This window comes from Mycetomoellerius zeteki, unplaced genomic scaffold (assembly GCF_001594055.1).
Source record: "Mycetomoellerius zeteki isolate Tzet28-1 unplaced genomic scaffold, Tzet1.0 scaffold113, whole genome shotgun sequence".
NCBI lineage: Eukaryota > Metazoa > Arthropoda > Insecta > Hymenoptera > Formicidae > Mycetomoellerius > Mycetomoellerius zeteki.
The window spans coordinates 27186-47847 of record NW_017256051.1 but is presented as its reverse complement, the minus strand read 5'-3'; the positions used below and the strand labels follow the sequence as shown (position 1 = coordinate 47847).

Here is a 20662-nt window from a genome sequence, read left to right as displayed (position 1 = left end):
TCAAAAATAAAATCTCGATATATATTTGCGAAAAAGTCTTACTAAAACTTTGTGTCCAGTTGTGTTCTCTAACTGCAGCCTTACAGAAATCTAACTGGCCAATTTAATACTGAAAGACAGTAATTAATTATATATATATTTTAAGTATTGAATGAAAGCACTATTGTTCAATGCTTTTAATATTCCAAATAACTAATTGATTATTGTCTTTCAATAATCAATTAGCTAGCATTATATTTTTGTAAAGGTATTGAAACAATGAGTCCACAGCTTACGTAAACTTTCCGCATATATCTATTACTCGAATTATTCATATAGTACAACTTTTCGTGGCAGACACATTACGATGACGCAACCATTTATGCAAATAGCATCTGTTCGTGACTCAATAAACAGTTAAATCTTGGAGGCGTTTCGTGATATTATTTGAGTTTGATAAAATAAAATTAAGATTTACGTAAGAAATACTTATTAGTATCGAAATATTGAATAATATATGCGACAATGAACAAACTTCGCGAAACCGCTGCGAACCGACATACAAATTGCGCGCACCACTTGATCCAAAAGCTGATGCAATTTAATATACATTAACGATGCAATTTAATATACATAACATTTACAGCACCTAGTATATATACTCAATAATATAGTACAATTTCGGATAAATTGTCAGTCTCTATTATTCTAATCTGAAGCTTTCGAATATATGAATTCGTGGACATGACCTAAGTTAATAAAATTCTAAATATAATCACTAGCATCGATTCTTCACTTTGGCTTTTGGCGTGTACTATTTCAAGCTATAAATATCAACATCTACGAGACACTGAGCTATTTCAATAATCAATTAGCTAGTATTACATTTTTGTAAACATTTATATACAAGACATGTGCGCTGTACAGTATCGCTTTTTTAAATCTGTTCTTAATTATTCTTTTTATTCTTTCTCTCAATTAAAAAAATTGTTTTTAAGAAAAATTTCATCGAGCGTCTAATCTTTTCAATTCAAAGTTTGCATTTAAATATTGTATTTTGAATAGTAAATAAAATGATTAAAGAAAGATTTGATTAAAAAATTTACCTCAACTTAAGACAAATGAGAATTTTATTATCTATTTACACATCAATACTTAAAATATTAAAGTTATTGAAGCTGTTGTTTGTTCGAACATTTTGGAAAAATTGATATGTTGGTGTAAAAATGTATCATTCACATTGTGATAGAGAAGTTTGTCATTCTGCTCGCATGAGAATTCTTCTCATTATTCGTAATAAATTCGCTAAACAAAGCGATATTTATCGTTCTATATGCGTTCGTATGATTACGTTTGAAACCAACATAAGCGGAATCACGTGCGAAATGATGCAAACAACTGGATACATCCGTGTGTGGTGCAATACATGTGTGCGCATCCCGACACGTGCGTCGAATGCAATGAACGTCATCCCCAAGTTAAATGATTGCACCATTCGAAAGCCTACATTTCGCGGAAATATCAATGGCGCCAATGATATTCATTTCCATCAAACGATGAATAGTGCAAGTGTGTAAGAAGCTCTTAGTATCGAAATGCCAGCGTAAATAATGTTAGTGTATTATCAGTATACATTTTTCATGTTACGATGCTCGAATGGTCATTCATGCTTTGAAATGATAATGATAGATAAATTACTGACAGTGCAAGAATATTTTTAGCGAATAATTTAGTATAATAAATTAACTTCATTCGAATCTTTTTATTGTCTTAAATTAGCAGAAATTAACGCAATTTTTAAACATTTTTTTCGTTTAACTTTTTAACTTTTTAACATATTCTCTTTTATAATTCTATGTCTCTTTCATAAATGATCATTTGCAAATAACGTGAAGCATAATAATGTAATTTTAATCGCTTTATTAAATTTCACATCAGCAAGTGATGTCACAATGTAGAATTAATGTATAATATGTAATGAATACTCATTATATGTGTGTATAATATAACACAATACATCACTGTGCGTGTGTATGAGAGATAAAATATTCAAATGTAAGGTAGCATTTGTTCTATATGACACAACGTTTTCAATCCATTAAACGGTTGCGTTAATTAAGCATCGGTAAATCATGTGCGAAGCCTATTGACAAAGGTACCTACATTTTATGACAGCATTTTTCCGTTAATTTTCACTAATTGCAAATAATAAACAATTAAAATATAGTTTAAAGGCTACGTTATGTATATGTCAAAATTATTAATGTATCAAATAATCCTTTTCCCAAAAACTTTTATATACATATGTTTTTTAGATTGTCTTCTATTATAAAAGTAATAATAATTATATAGTATTTACGCATTTGTGCAAATTATATTCCTGTATCGATAGCGATTGTTAAATTAAATGATCACTTTTAATAAAAGTAATTGTTAAATCCCCGTTGGCATTTAATTCTTCTAATGGCGCATTCAATATTTCTTGGCGCAAAATCAAGAGTTTCATACAAAGTTTAGATTTTACGAGGGCGTGCACGTATTTCTATTTAAGTAGTAAAACATATTCGCAAACAGTGCGTCATAATTACAGTGCAGTGAAATATTCAAGCGGAAGTATTTACGATCGGCGACAGATAATTAAACATCTCGATGAACTAAACTTTTTCTGTGCCATGTTATTGTATTCTCTATGACAATGACGACAATTGAATTATCATACTGATTATAGCATAATTTTTGCATCGTTCGTTGTACAACGGACATAAAGTGTATAATCACGCGGCATAAACAAATTTGACGGCAGTTTGCAGTTGGCAAAAGAAAAGTGGAACGTATACAAAACGCGGTATATTCGCAAGTAAAAAGATTAATAGCCCTTGCAGAAGTATCTAAAAAATTTTGCTAGATGCAGATTTGAAAATAATTTTGTTAGACCATCAAAATATTTATATAGGACGCTCAAACTGATTAACAGAACGTTAAAATTTTTTAACACTACTCGTTATGTTTGAGATTACTACGTAAATATTTTGATAGTTCAATAAAATTATTTTCGGATGTGTGCCTAGCTAAATTTTTAGATGCTTTAACCTATTAAGGACCAAGACAAATTTTTTTTCTCAAAATTTAAAATCCTTTTAATGGCAAGCTACTATGTCCTTAAGGAGCCTACTTGCCAAAAATTTCGCATCCCAAAGTTGACCTATTTTTTTGGTCGAAAAATCGATCAGCGGTTCTTAATGGATTAATAAAATCGTTCTTTCCTCGTTCATGCAACAGTAATAACTATAAAAGGGGGCGCCTAATCATAATTATTTTATCATATAATTATAGTCACAAATACCAAACATATTTCTCTCGGTGTACGATATTGCACAAACGTCTATGCAAGAAGTTTACACCCGACGCAACCTCGTACTCGCATTAAATTGGTGATTAATAAGAACGCGAATTAATGTCAGTGTAACACGAATATGACCGCCGGCATGTAATGCAGCCCCGATGTAATCCAACGCGCAGCATAAGTCGTAATGCCGACGTAACGGAAAACGTGATGCGAATGCAATGCGCGTGTATCTACCTAATGCAACGCAACGCGGATGCGATGACGAACGAGGTGAGGTGAACATTGGCGTTTCGATTTTTGTTGTTTAATGTAATGCGTCAATGTAAGCCCCGTTGCCATGCAAATTTGATGTAATGAAACACAGTGCGATCTGTAGAAGGTGCAGCGCGAATGTCACATAATGGAACTTACAATTAGTGCGACGAAGTGTGATGAATAATAAGTTGTCTCATTTTAGTAATTGTCACTTTAAATTAAGAGTTCAGTGTACATTGAAAGTTTAATTAATTCTGTGTGCTCTATGTTCCATTTTGATACTTTATAGATTTCAAACTATCGCTCTCTCTTACTTCAGAAATGACACAACTAAAAAAGTGATTTTTTTTAATTATTATAAACGAATTATTACAAAGTTACTATAAATAATATACGTAAACATTATCCTATCAGTCATCAAAAGTAAATTATTTTAACTTCAAAAAAATCATCAAAATCATCACAACTCAGAGAGGGTAATTTTTTGAAGTTTATAAAATAAAAACGATAAAAATGACATTTAATCATGAAATACATTTTCAGTAAATTATTTAATTAGTCAATTTTTTGTCAAGTTAAAAAATAATTTTTCTCATTTTCTGGAAACTTAATTTTTTTAGTTGTATCACTTTTAAAGATGTTTTAGAGATATCGATCTACCGAAGATTTTAATTTAGTTATTAATTTGAAATCTTTTAAAGTTACGTTTCAAGTCTGACAATGTAGTATCTAGAACCCGAAAATATATATTTAAAATTCATATAAAAATACATTATTAGGCACCAAGTTCTAACTTTGACCATCTATTAACATATATATGTGAGCATTTTCTACTTACTTGTTTTATTCATATTTTTTTAAGAGGAGGAAAATCTTCCTAGACTCGATGAACCAAATCTGGAGAGTGGGATTCGATGTGTATCATAAATAATAGCATAATGAATTGTATACCCATTGAAAGTAGTAAAAATCTCCTCTATTATCTGCACAGCTTAAGAGGGAGGTTTTGGTACACGGCCAGTCATCTTTTCGCAAGTCCTCTTTCCAAAGTTTTATTCATATATCGATCTAGTCTTACTTACTATTATCTCTTTTAAACATGTATATCGCTTCCCTAAATTATATTGATTTGACAATAGAGTGAGATTATTCTTTTGGCAATATTTTTTTTAGAAATTGTAAGTTATAATCTATAATAAATAAAATATATTTTATTACTTTACGGAATAAAGTTTTATTTTTAAGCAAATCTTAAGTTTGATTGACTCGAGGTTCATCCTATATATTTTCTTTTAAAATAGTTTTTCATAGCATTTCGGTGTTTGATACTGATTGAATAAATGGATTTATAGGAAGGATAGATACGATGAAGAGGGAAAGAAAAAACACGATAAAATTAAATGCTATATTGTATTCTCATAAAGTAATTCAAAATATAAATGTCAAGGAACTTGTCTGACCCTTTTCTTAAGAATGAAAAATAAACATTATCGTTACTCACTACATTTCTAGTAACAAAATCTGCAACGCAAATATTGCTCTCATTGCAAGTTTGCCATTTAACTAACAACTTAGCTGTCATACAATGTCAAAGGATTTAATCGATGGGTTCGTCCAACCATCGACAGTCTACTTTTTGTTAGTCATTTGGAACATTTCAATCTTTGCTCAATCATGCTTATAATCATCCTTCCTGATTTGCCGGATGATGGAAGGACGAGCCTCCTTTTGGATATTTTAAGTACAACACAAAAAGAATTACATTTTGTCCCCGATACTTTTCGAAATTAACAAAAAAAAATGTTATTCAAACAGAAATATACAGACAAGTTCTTTTTACATACGATTCTCGTATAAAAAAGAGACGCGCGGAGGCAACTATAAATTGCCTGTTTTAAGGCTATTTTATGTGTATATATACATATATGTGTTTATACATATACATTATATACACATATATGCAAATAGTAAATATATAGAAGTATAAATATTATTCCTAAAGTAATTCTTTTTATGCTATTAACCTCTGGTATAAATATTACTCTGTGTTTCATTTTATCTATTGTACAATATATATATATTTTTTTATAGTTTGTAAATGTGCCTTGACTCCACTTCATTATAGTATATAAATATCTATACATATAGGTATTATAATGTACGAGGTTTATTTTTAGGCTGCCGTAGCGACTCGGTGACGGTCCTATTAGGAATGGAAGGGAATTCGAAATAGGAAATCGTCATTGAGAAGCTCGTCTCTGTCGTTTTTTTATTTATTTGTATATAATTCAACAATCTTCGAGGTACAATGAACTCGGAGCGCGTTGTTGCTTCGTCTCTCTCCGCATGATATTCTGAACTTACGCACGCAATCGTGAAACAATATTCGCAAATAATATCGTCGTTAATAATACAGGGCCGACAGTTCCAACATAATATTTACATATATATATGCAATATAGTCGAACTTAAAACCGATACAAAAGAAACACTTCGAAAATTCCCTACTTTTCTCTCTCGCATTTTTAAATTTCATCTTCTAAATAATATAATTCACAATTGATTATCTAACGAAATCACAAAAACATCACTATATAAAAATGTAAATCTAAAATTAGAAAATATTGAATATTAGCCCGATAATATTGAATATTTTCATTACATCCTCGCTCAATCCTCGCTCAAAAACCCGAAGCACCAATTTTTTGAAAATATTGAGAGCGGAGCTTAGACGAAGCGATCTTCCTATTAAAGTAGCTAAGTTTCTGTAATGCTCGTTCATCGTCGCGACGAAGAAACACGCTGTCACGAAAAAATACAAAAGCGTGAACAATAAGCGAAACGACAGTGCGTCCTTCTTCGTTATGACCATCAACGAACACGTCTTGTCATTTTTTTCCTTTTCTGAAACTGATTTTCTTGCAAAAATAAGAGATTCTATCTGTATATAATATATATATCGCAGTTTAATGTTAATATGAACTTCTGTATGTGATTTTATAGTATATATATAATTTTATACACATATAATTATGTATATACACATATAATTATGTACATATACATAATTACGTATGTACAATTATGATTAACGTCTATTATGATTTTTCCTATTTTCTTTTATGTAAACTTAGCTATATAATCTGATAAATTTCTTATTCACCTCTCTGCTATTGCGCCAGAAGTACTTTATCAACTCGCGTAACAGTATCTACTTCGATCGCCATTACAAATCTCTCGTCCGATTAATTATTATTATATAGGACGAGAGATTAGTTTCGTTATAATAGCGACGTTGTATATAAAAATAAAGAGGATAAATAAAAAATATCTTTCCTTGCTCTCTGGATAAAAAATCTAAGTTACATAAAATATACTTCGTTCTTTTAATTCTCACTCTCTATCCTACTCCTGTCAAGACCCTCTCATTTTCTTCACTACTTTCTTTATCATTTCCGCAGTTTCGCTTAAACTTCAAGGCTATACAAATATAATATGTTATATAAACTATGTTACATCGAGCTTTTTTTCTCATACATATATAAAACTCTGTGTAAACAATCGTTAGGTACACGTGGGAGGTACCTAGGTACGTATTATTTAATTGTAGTTGGCAAATTTAAATCTCGCTCACATCTGCGAGAGAGACTCTCTCTCTTCACAAGTTACTATTTCATTTCTTAAACATCGTCGATTGAAGTCTAGCAAAAACTCGGGATACGAACCGTTTGCAACGAATAATAACTATGGAGAGCCCGACGAAGAGTAGGCAATACATACATGTACAAAATATTTCATTTCAGAGTGTATATTTAAAAACCTTAAAAAATCAGAGAAAAACAAATTATATTAAGTAATATCAATATAAAAAAATTCTATTATGTTTTCGAAATTAAACTCCTCTTCCTGCGATCTACGATCGTCGGGAGATATTCTTTAAATCCGAAATGAAATATTCTGTATAACATATATAGTTCGTGAAATATAGACATACCGAGCCTCACTCTTCACTCTGGTATGAAGAAAATAAGGATACGACGAAAGTGAAGAAAGAAAACATAAATTTCTGACCTCACAAAGATCGTATGTTGACAAAAAGGAATTCATCGAAAGTTTATGTGACAAGGAGAGAGGCTCGTGTGCCAAGTTTGTCATTTTTAATAATAATGCGTGCCCCCTTGTTTTGTTTAATTATAAGTTAAAGCTAGACCGACATAAGTCGATTACAAAAAACTATTCTTTAGAGTTTTATTGTAACTATTATTATTAATTTTAAATTTCTAAACTGTAACTAGCAGGTACGTGTGTACTCTTCGTGACGGACGCGAGATGTAGGTTTCGAAAAATCTGATTGCGAGCAATTTGTAAGATTATGAATTTATAGAGTAGCAGAAACAATACTGTCCTTAATAACTTCTTATTCATGTACGAAAAAAACAATGTATAGTAACAAAACTTAGCTATATGAAGATATAAATTCGAGACTTTGCAAAAGAAAAAGATATACGCGAGCAAAGTTTGTACTGTAATCTATTTTGTTGGCGAAAGCTACGATATTTGTTCCTTTCGCGCAATTTTTAATGGCCAATACAAAATTAATTGCAAAGCGTGTCGACAGCTTATAGTTTTCTGCTACATCATTTGCTATGTCATTTATGACATTAACGAAACACAATTTGCTCGAAATTTATAAACATGCCACATTTTTATGTGAAAAAGAATCGTGAATTCGAGACGACAATTAAAAGAGATCTTGCATTTATTTTATGCGCATGTTTATACAAACCTAATTACTTATCTAATCTAAACGTCTACGTCTATATAATTTAGTTAATTTTAATTAACTATTTCTACTTCTTAAAAATTATTTCAAAATTCTTATATACATTTCAATCACTTCACTTTACGTATAAAAATGAAAAGAGAATATGATCTCTTTGTTTTTCGCGAAATTTCTACAGTTAGATTCAATTTCTGAATTGTCGTCTCGAACACATCAAAGAGAATGAAAAATTCTTTGAGATAAGAGAAGGATAAAAAGACTACAGAGGAGAGAAAAAACACAACATCGCGATTCATTGATCAATGACTTTTTCTCAATCTGCTTTTCCTTTCTCTTTAAGCAATTTTCAATAAAGATCTTTACCGAGAGAAGACCTAGAAAGCTGTAGCTAATTAAAAAAAAACAATATAAGGAAAATTTGAAATATAATATTCTTTTAATTTAAGGTCATCGACTTTCGATGTAATGTCAACCAATTAATTATTTGCACTAAATATAACTACGGCTGAACAGCCGACTTCAGTCTATTATAAACACTAAATTGATATTATTTGGCACGTTTCAGAGAACTCACAGGTCGGATACACGTGCAAGCAAAAAATATGACAAAGCAAGGATTCACGCGAGAGAAGGCTTCCGTCTCCGTCGAGAACGGAATTTTATTAACTGCGAGGTACATCGTCGAGTTTCCTTTCGTTAATCTTATAATCTATAGTGCGCGCGCGCGCTGTCAGCGAAGAATCGTTCTTGAATCGCGAGAAGTCGGGTTGAAAAAAAATTATTCGCGCCTGGAGTCATTCATTAAAAAGAGAATTCAAAGAGACTTCAGAGAATTCACTTTCCATTTATAGTTCGTCATATTAACGACATAAGGAAATTGTCTTTGCACAATTTTTCTTTGCAGGAAAGTCTCATCATTAATCTCATTCTTCGAGTTTTTCGCGAGATAAGCGACATGAAGCGATGTTCGAAATATAAAAAGTAGAGAAGTGTATATATTTTAAATCATAATTCAGTGTAGACAGATTTAGCATTTTGATACTCTGATTGAAAAAAAATGTATATATATATATATACATGTATGCAGTGTTTCGGAAATCGTATAACCGGAAAAGAGATAATTTCTTATGTAAGTAGTCGAAACTATAGAATAAAATTTTTTCGTAGAGTTCTGTTTCAAATTTGAATATTTGTTAAACATATTATTAGCCACAATCTGATTTATTCACCCCTTCTTTTATACAAGGAATTATTCCTTTCCGATTGTACCCCGATTTCCGAAATACTTTGTATGTGTATATCTTACAGGCAAAATATCGACATTGACCTTACCGACTTGCGGACTTCGCCCGTAACATATATGTATACAGTATAAATATATTTTAATTTTTTTTTAAGAATCTCTCTCGCGGTCTTTAATAATGTGTATGTTTCTTCCGCCCGCGCCATCGGAAAACTATTATGGTCGCCCGTGTTCCGAACTGCATTACTACGTTGCAAACTGTATTATTATGTTTCATGTGTGTACTTATAAATATATATATTAAACGTGCAATTAAAAATATTCCGTGTCGTCAAATAATAGTTTCTATTCAACTGTATCCGTTTGCGTGTCGTGTGTATGTCCGCTGTGTACAATAACTATTGTACAATGTGTTAAGTGTGTAAAGAGTTTGGTGTGTATATTTTTCTCGAAAGGCTCTCACTTTCGCGTTCATCTTCCATTTTTCTATCGTAAAAAATATCCATACAAACGAATACTGTTACCTATAAATGTAATGAACACATTATGTTTCTTTTTGTTGCTTTGTGTTTCTTTTTCTTGCTTTCTTATATCTGTATAGCAGTATAAAAAATCTTTATTCGAAAACACTACGGTCGCGTCTTCGATTAATCAATCCATCGTTTATATACACTGAAAAAAATTTCTGGTTGAAAATAGACAAATCAGAATTTTCTGGTTAAATTTATTAGAATTCTAATTGAGATAACCGGAATTCTGATATAATATTTCTGGTAAAATCTACTAGAATTCTTATTTTTACCAGAGAATAATTATATCAATCAGAATTATATCAATCCGGTTATTTCAACTGGAATTCTAATAAATTTAACTAGAAAATTCTGATTCGTCCATTTTCCACTAGAATTACTATTTAATTCAACCAGACCATTTTTCTCAGTGTAACATACATAATTATGCATATTGTATTTGCATGTTATTACTCATTTATATAAAATTATATTAAAAAATTTAAGAATAATTTTATGTATACATACATGTATACATATATGTGTATGTATATATATATATATACACGTATGTTATATTTTTGTATTTCATGTGCATAACTATGTATAGTATACGATGTTGTGTGTATATGTATGTGCTTATGTGTAATATGTGCATTGTATCGTTGCTCTATATCGCATCTCATCTCTTTTATATAAATCGTGCAAAGGCTAACCATCGTATGATCGCGTAATATAGCCATCTTGATTTAAAAAGTGCCGGCGACGCGCGATGTTATAGTGAACTAAAGCCGACAACAATGATATTACAATATTACTGATGTAATATTTACATAATATTATTGATAATTGATATCATTTGCTGTTAAAGCATTTAATATTTTGTTGTGAATATATTTCCAATATGCGCATGTATATAAATATATTCAATTAGTGATGCCTAAATCTACCTATTATATTAATATATAGAAACTTATGTTTTAAAAACGTATTCATTATGCGAGATACGGAAAATAGCTAATGAAAATGTTCTACTTAAGTTTACAAAAACAAAACGATTAACTAATTAAAAATATAAAAAATGGAACTGTAATATTACTAAAGGCGTCACTAAAATGAAATTTCTGTACTGGATCGAACCATGTTATAAAAAAATTGATCGATCCTACAATTACGCCTGTTTCCTACTTCATCAATCGAAAAAAAAATGAATAATCCGTGGGATTTAGTTCATTTTATTATACCCAATAGAAAACGCGATGTAAGCCCTAAGCCATAGTCGGTCTCGAAATATGGCAAGAGAAAAAAACTAAATTTCGAGTGCAAAAGTGAAAAATAGGCACGAGGCAGATGGACGAGGAGTCTAATCAAGATGATACGATTAATTGAAATTTGAAAAATAAAAAAAATATATAGAAAATATAACTAATATTTAATTATAATTATAATAAAAATGAGAGCCGCCGAAGATATAGTTCTACGCGTGGTTTATATCCTGTCGCTTAGAATCTGTACAACAAAACTTGATATACATCTATGAACACCGAACGAACAGCGATCATTCAGACATCATTCGCATTCGTGTTCGCAGATGGTTCATTCTTTTTCTCGGTAACATCGAACACCAGCATTGGAAAGAATTATCATGAAAAAAATTATCGGTTCAAGAAGCGAACACGTCACTTACTTCTTTTGCACGTTGCGCACAAATCGCGCACGAATTGTCTTTAATGTACCGCCTCATGAGGGAACCGAGCTCGATTCGCGTTTGCTTTGGCGTATACATCTGCTGAATGACAACAACAAATGTCCGAATTCACTGTTCATTTAGCGTTCATAGATGTATATCCGTATTAAGCGACCGTTTTTTTTCTTTATCGTTATCTTATTGTTCGATATTTATCTATGTACAGCGTTTTAATTATATCAACAGAATAACAACAAAGCAAAGTGTGCCACGCGTAGATGCCTGATGCGCATACAAGCTGTTTCTACCTAGATAGTTTGGCTGACTCATCATTTCGCTCTCCTACTTATTACAACCAAGTTGTGTCTAAAAACGGCCACAATCTTTAGCATAAATCGCTGAAATAAATCTGAATAGGACGTTTTCAGAGTCAAGGAAACTTCTCGCTCAGGAAAGCATCTCTTTCCATAGGAAAATTGCAAAAAAAAGTTAAAAGAAGAAAAAGCATCAGTGCTGTTCAAATTGGGCACTAATTATATACATAGAGTGAGCTTAAATAGACAACACTATTTTGAGTACAGTAAAGACCTGAGATCCAAACTTTTAATGATGGAGAAGTGTGTTCACTATTCTGGAAATAACTCTCTCTATTAAAGGAAACACTTTTCGCTATTTGAAAATGGCCTTACCCGCACATTAATTTCGAATTGAATTTCTGCAAATTGAGCGTATGCTAACTCTCGTATAATTAATGGGGATAATCAGACAATTGTAATGTCCCGCGAATGAAGTACGCCCGAGTTCTCGCGTATCGATATTCAGCGTGTCGATATTTGAGAGCGTGAAAGACAACTCTCTCTTTCTGCGCGAGAACTCGCATGACTTTTTCCCGCCCTCTTTTTTTATTTAAGTTTAAGATAAGAACTGGTAATTGTTGACAATCGAGGCACGCGTGTTGTTCTCTCTTTTTTCTACTCTCCTATTTATAAAAATGTGCAAAAAGCAGTTAAAATCGAGACAATCCGAGTCCAAAGTGTGCCCTAAGATGAACCGGTTGGGAACCGGTAGTCAGGTTGTTGAACAATAACGTGATAAGGTCTTCTCCGACTGCTTGAATAATTCGCTTTATCTACGCGATGGAAATTAAAATACTTTCCCCGATGACTCGTCGGCGTCAACGAGTTGTGCGAAAGCGCGACAGCAAGAGGCGGAAAGCGAATCGTTGAAAAGACGCGATGTTAGAAACGAAATACCGAAAAAGATATCTTCGATCGAGCTAGTCGGAGATAATCTGAATACCGATCATATTACTCTTTTCATTGGCCGCAACCATGAAAAATTCTTCTATCAATTCAATCATAAAAATGATGAATTTTCGATTTTTGTTGATTTATATTCTGACAATCATTATTCTAATAGCCAATTGTTATTTTAATAATCGTTATTCTAATATTCAATTAACTAATCAATTTTTTGTCAATTTTGTTCAATTTTGCGGTCAAATTTTCATCAATTTTTAAAATAGTTTGCGAAATACGATGGAATTAATTTCAAACAGATAAGAGGCTGTCCATATATACGTAAGCATAATTGGGGGAGGGAGGGAGTCGCATATATTCAAATTTTTACGAATGCTCACATAGGGGGAGGGAGGGGGTCGCATACATTCTTACGTAAGACTTTTATCTGCACTTTTTTCTAAAACGAAAAATCCATTAATGCAAAAATTGATATAACTATTATAAAAATTGATAAAAAAATTGACAAAAAAATCGATTAAAATGCATTATAACTCGTTAACAAGTCGCGCAAAAGCGTCGGCAAAGAACCGAAAGCAAATCGCTGAATAGTAATCGCAACATTAGACTAAAAATTTGTTTAGTCATATCATATTGTATTAATCAATCTGTACAAATCGGAAAGAATTTCAATTTTTGTATGAATTGTGTTCAGTAAATCATTCAAATAACTAATCTAATCTATTCTAATAACTAATCTAATCATTCAAATAACTAAACTAATCATTTTGTTTCATCAATTTTTTTTAATTTTTCAAACAATTTTTTTATTCTTTTAAAAGTAATCATAGCAGTTTTTACATTAATACGTAATAACGTATTGATATAGACCGATTCATCTTAGAATGCGTTTTGGACTCGAACTGACTTAGTTCTACTTTTTTCATACATTTTATAAATAGGAGAGTACAAAAAAGGGAGAAAAGTGAGAAAAAAACAAGAAATTATTTCTAAGAACAAAAGACATTTCTCCACAAATGAAAGTTTGGATCTTACAATTAGATCCATATCATACTCAAAATAGTATTCTCTATTTAAGTAGTATTCTCTATTCTTCATTCTTTGCGTATATAATTAATGCCCGATTTAAACACCATTGATGATATTTTTCTTTTTTTCATTCTTTTTCGTTCTGATTTTTATGAGAAGAGAACAGTCTCTTCTTTCCTCGACCTTGAAGACGCCCCACTTAGGTTTCTTTTAGCGATTTATGCTAAAGGTTAAGTAACCGCTTTCGGGCACAGCTTAGTTAGTTGCGGTAAGAAAGTGAGATGAATGAGTCAGCCAAGCAACGTAGATAGAAATAACTCGTGTGCCTATTGGGCATCTACGCTTGGCATTTTGTTTCATTCTATCGATATAATGGTTGTACTCAGTGGAAAAAGTAACTATTGTAAGATTTTTTTAACATGATTGGTTCATTTAGATCCAGTAAGCAAGAGCAAAACCAATCATATTAAAGAATTTTATAACAATTGGAAACTTTTTCTGTTGGACGCAACCAATTAAAAAGATGTAGTTAGAACTAAGTATTCATCATATTTTCGATGTATTTTTATCTAGTTCTCATATTTTTTACTTTTGTAACCTAAAGGTTTTCGCCTATCTCACAATGTATCTCGCGATGAGACTCGACTGTACAACTTCATTTTGGGTGTAATAAAATGAAGAGCATTGATGGATAACAATATAATTCATACAAAAATCGAAAATTCAATCCGATTTTCTTCATAAAAAAAAACGCTAATATCAATTTGCTAGACCTAATATCAATACCAATCAATTTCTTTCCGTTCTAGGAAAATCGTTATCTGATCCTCAAATCATAAAAATCAATATAAAGCTGTCTTTTTTTGGACTGCCTGGACTTTTTCAAGACGTAAAAAAGTTAATCGATACATAAATAATGGCGACTTTATATTAATTTTTAAAATTTAAGATTTCCGATTGGTTACAAGACAATTTTATCATTGTAACAAAACAAATATACATATCAAAGAGAATTTGCCTTACTTACCGCGATTTTATAATTTTAAGTTATTTACAACAGATTTTAGATCTCGCGCATTTAAACCTGGAATGCTATTCACATTTTTCTTACATTAACACTACTCTAGGTGAAAATTCACCCACATAAATAAAAATTTTTTTTATATTTTTTATGTTTTTACAAATTACAAAATATAAAATAACTATCACTATATTTTTATGTACAAAAAATAAATAAATTTGAATGTTAAACAATCTTATTGAATTTTTATACTATTAAAATTTTAGTAACCAAAACTATACTAAACTTGATTTGACACTTGAGTGAAATTTCACCCACAATAGTATTCCAGGGTTAATTTACGCGTCGATGTCATGTACGCATCGCAAAGAATCAGACAGATGCGCAGTATCGCTTTAATTTCAATTTTCTCTAAGAAAAAGATTAACGTATGCCTGCAGTGTTTAAGTGTTGCTGGAGTTTTCTTTTGAGCATCTCATTCTGCTGCCTCAGATGTGTGACATTAGTTTTTAAAGTGTTACCAATTTCGGTTAATGACTTAATATACGTTGCCCCCTGCTTCAGGATAGACACCTTCGACGCTTTGTTATTGTACATAATCGCTGGCACGTTCTTTCTTAACTGTTCGTAGGATTCCTTCATGTATATTCGCCGTTGTCGTTCCATATCGTTATGCAACCGCCTTCTCTTCGTATCTTCAGATGAATCTTGCTCTAAGGCGCTCTGTCGCATCGAATTTTGATACTGACACGATGGCTGTTCAGGCTGTTGATAATTTGAATGTACATTGTTCTGAATGCGGGCACGTTTTGGAGCGGGACCAGATCGATTGGCCTTCCGTTTTGTGGAACCCGGTGGTCTACCACGAGGCCGGCGAGAGACAGGAGGCTCTGAGGGCTCGTCTTCGTTCGAATCTTCGTTTTCTTCTTTGCGCTGGAACTCCAGATTATAGCGTGTCATCTGCTTTGCGAACGATACTTGCTTTTTACCAGTTTTGACTGACACGACATCAATGATTCCCCCCTCTTCGTCTTCTGCAACAGAATTAACGGATTCGTTTGTTAAATCATTGATATGAACGCAAAGATATTATGTTGCACGTTAAATAATATACATCACGTAAATAGCTTAAACACATAAATGTCACGCTCGCGTGGTGCAATAAACAACTTAACAACATTATGCATAATACTATTAGTAACGTAATTCGTATAACGAAGCGAATAAATTCCTTCATTATACAAAAATATAACATTTTTAAAAATTAGCTTAAAACTTATAATTCGTGGAATGCAGTATAAATATGAAAAATTTCTACAAAAAAACGTTTAGCAATTGGTATTAATAGGATCTTCACAAAATCGAACCGTTCTGAAGGATAAATAGAAATTCATATAATTAATTATCAATTGTTACATATGATATATAAAGTGAATAGAAAATTTTATAATCGATATATGATGTAATCGAGTGAGTCTTTCTCCTGAAATCGCACATTGACGGATATGTAAATAATATTTAAATTAATAAATAAAAGAAGGGCTACGAGCCAGTTACAATATAAAGAATATTTAATACTCTTTATTGTTTAATATTTAAATTCCCGCGGTCGAATAAGTGCTATAAGTCGCGAAATTGTGATGGAATAAATATCTCAGCTCGAAATGTACATACAAAATTGTACAAACAATTATAAATAATGAATTAATAATTGATAAATATAAATAAAAGTAATCCAAATAATAATTTCAAATAAATACATATTTTGTACTTCAAATTTTCTTTGCGATATAATTGTGATATAAGCGTGTTTTAGTTTTATAAATTATATTCTCGAAAAAAATTATATAAAATTAACTGAGAATTTAACTACAGGTACATAAAAATTTTAAAAATATTCAGACAAACTCGTAATTATTGTAACCTTCTGTTACGTAAATTATCATAATAAAGCATAATATCTTTCCAAGAAAAAAAATTATAAAGCGTCAGAAAAAATCCCTTTAAGGAAGAAATTAGAATTACTAATACTGCAATAATTCAGGTCGTAAAAGCGAAGGATAATCGACAGCCTTTGACAGCGAGTTTTTTTGAGACCATGTGGCGAAGGAGGCGTTCTGAATGACATACGAAACCGTGGGCGTTTCTGTAAACTATGCCATTCTCGGCGCCTGGCACAATTGATGGAAATCCGGTTGGTCCGGATTCCTCGTATGGATGCAACCGCGAACACTCTCGACAAGGGCACTTCCGTAATATGGTTCGATGTCGTATCGCGCATGTAAGAGAGAGAGATTAACTTCGCCTCTCTATTTCTCCCAGCTCTAACCCATATCTCTGAATTCTAGTATAATTCCATCGTAACGATCATTTCGCATCCGCCGAGCAGTTTATCTTATCTTTATTGAGTCAATTCTCTCGTTTGGTACTCGAGGTGATTCATACGTAATAAAACGCGTAATAAAGTCGTTATTAACTTATTATGTACTCAGTGTTTCTGTATGCTTCCCGAGTCGCGATTGCCACGCGTCGAAAACTCAATTCGTTTCTTCGGTCGTAAAATCCGCGAGTTCGGTTGATCTCGCGGACATCGTGATGTTTTTGCCAATCAAAAAGTTTATTAGGAAAAATCTCGCCGACACGTGCTTCGTATCATAATTTTCGTCGGCTAATGAACTCACTGAGAAGCCCCTCCTTCCATGTCAAGTTTTATCGGTAATTTTGTGCTACAATCTTACGTCCTTCGTTAGCCGCAAGACTGCCGTATACACGCAAAAACGTCACGCAGCTTCGTGCACCTTTCCCATTTATGGTGTAATAATGAGAGTTTGACAAATAACAATGTTTACCGGTCTTCAGAGAAAATACACTAATAATAAGTATTATATCGAAATATACGTTTAATCATATTAAATTTTTTGTCACTTTCTCTAACTTACAGTAAATTCAATCACTCACATTACATTGAAGCATTAAACATACTGTTAAATGACAACATCATTATTGGGTATTTAATTGTTTAAAAATATTTATATATGTGTGTGCTTACATATTTTTATATGCTTATATTTTAACTTTGCTAATTCCATGTATAGCAACTTCTAGTATGTACTAATCTCATGTAGTTACAGAGTTCGTTATTAAGAATCAATTTTTCGTTGTTATCGGAGCGAGAGATTGCATTCGCGTGGATACACCTAGCGGAGAAATACACATTAAACTGTGCCATTTAAAGAAGAATTCAATCAGCGCTCTATTCATTTAGAGCTCCCAATTTCCAGCGTGCATACGTACCCTTTTTGGCACCGCTCCATAGGTGCCGTAACATTTTAGCCCGGGCTCATAAACTAGGACAAGCGGAAGGAGACACTCGTCTAGGCACGAGGAAGAAAAGCGAGACGTCTGTCAGCCTCGCACGCGCGCGCCTATGCACGTGCACGAAAGCGGCTTCGCGTCAAGGCGCTTCCACGTGCTTGATGCATTCGGACATACGAGTATGAATCCGAGCCGAAACTGGCCCGGGGCCAGCACGTCGTCTCGCCCGCGAAAAGGCGCGAAACGTCTATAAATAACTGTCCAAGTTAGTAGGCGAGGCTTTGATTTACTCTCACGCGTCCTTATCGCCGGCGTTATTCGCGATTCGTAATGAGACATCAAATAATAAACACTTGGTAATCGCTCGGTGCATAGCCACTTAACGGGAATTACTTAAAAGATAAATGCTTGATAAGTTAGAGTCGACAGTTGAAGGAAAGAAATTATATTATATTGTAAATATAATAATTTAAAAGTATCGTCATTTTTTAAATATTATTTAATTACTCAATTAAATTACTAAGTGCTTCTTTTCGCATATCATAATGTAATCTATTATCTATTTAGTGTTTCTACAAAAGCTAAGTCAAATTAAAAAGCTCTTTTTCCCTTTCTCTTTCCTTTTTTACTGACATTATGATGCGAATATCTCGGTCGAAGGAGTGCCTCAATTTTTCGCGACGTTCCACGATATTCGCGATATTTAATTAGTACAGTCACGTATGTTCGGGTGTATGTGTTTGTACGTGTGTGTGGGATAAGCGAGGAGAGCGAAGCTCGAGCAAGAGCGTGACTCGCGTGTGACGGGAACGCGGAAGTCTCGCGTGCAATTGAACGTCAGAATATATGCTAATAATCGCATGACTCTAGGCGCAGCGGAATTTGTTTGTATTGGTATCTGTGTCGTTGTGACGCACGTACACGGAATAGAACGTCGCGAATGCGCGATTATGCCGCACGGAATGATGTTCTAACGCCAGTTACGTTATACGTAACGACTAATTCATTAACCGGTAATCGTCGACCGACTTCTCCCCACAATAAATGAAGTACTAATTATGGATCTCTCGAGGACGTGCGATAAATAACTGAGAAACGTTAGCTCGCTGCAAAGTCAATTCCTCCCGGCGATCTACATAGAGATAACTGATAAATGGAAAGAACGGTTTTTATATCTATACGGAAATAGTTTTGCTCTGAAATATTTATAAAAAAATTAATTTATAAAAAAATAAATAAATTTTTAATATTTCAGCAAAACCGTTCTTTTCATAAAGATTTAGTTAGCTACAGACAAAATAATTATCTAGAACGCTCAAGCATGATGTAATGTTGTAAAAAATTGTAGCATCCTAGTAAACATCTTGAGTGTCGTACATAGTTGTTTTCAACAAAATTATTTTCAGATCTGTATCTAGCTAAATGTTTACATACTTTAGCGAAACTGTTCTTTCCATGATATCTATATACGTATGATTTCACTAAATCGTGACACGAGGCCTGTTCTTTTTGGCTGAACTTTTGCATCAGCTCATCTTTCTTCCTTTTCTCTCCAGGAGGAAAGAAGAGGAAGAAAGACGAACTGATGCAAAAGTTCAGCTAAAAAGAACAGGCCTAATAATTCTTTCCAAATTACGGATGTACAATCACTCTTATTTATCGATTACATATTACTGACTCATTTGTACGCGTAGCATAACGTATATACGTTTACCAGTTAATGAATTACAATTAACGTTACATAAAAACAGCATTATTATACAATAAAAGAAACACACGACATTACAAGGCATCGTCGTGCTCGAGTAATCCACCTGACTTTGCTAAAAGCTTCTCACACACAACCTATCTATTCTTACGTTGATATGTTCGTGTAAGACCCCATTCTCTCTCCCTCTCTCTCTTTCTCTCTCTCGCCCCACTCGTCTCGTCTTTGTCTCGTTTCGAATATCGGTATTTTATGAATGTGTCACACGCGCCATCGCGAGGAGGCTGCAGAAGTGGTCGGCGGTCCGTCGCGATGCAAGCATGTCGGTGCAGCGCGCGTCTCGATGGAGGAAGGAAGAGTGACGGGGGATCAAGTACTCCGCGAGGCCAGAACGGGGGAAGGAGACGATAGACGGTAGAGAGGGACAACGTCAATTCGCGGCAACATGTGCACGGTGCAGTCGCGTAAGAACGACCTTGGGGGGGTCAGTGCTCTCCGCGTAAGCAGGCCATAGTAGTACGTCGACGC

At 32.9% G+C, this 20662-nt stretch overlaps 1 protein-coding gene across 1 annotated transcript in view; it reads right to left on the bottom strand.

Annotated features, from left to right (window-relative positions):
* Positions 1-11045: 11045 nt before the first annotated feature.
* The window catches only part of Myc (bHLH transcription factor Myc), a gene marked incomplete at its 5' end in the record, with an annotated part of 30778 nt that continues 21161 nt past the window's right edge, over positions 11046-20662 (bottom strand). Inside the window, 2 exons of the mRNA XM_018454998.1 lie at positions 11046-11100; positions 15563-16145. Of these exons, the coding sequence (XP_018310500.1) occupies positions 11046-11100; positions 15563-16145 (638 nt within the window). The remainder of the gene's footprint in view (positions 11101-15562; positions 16146-20662) is intronic.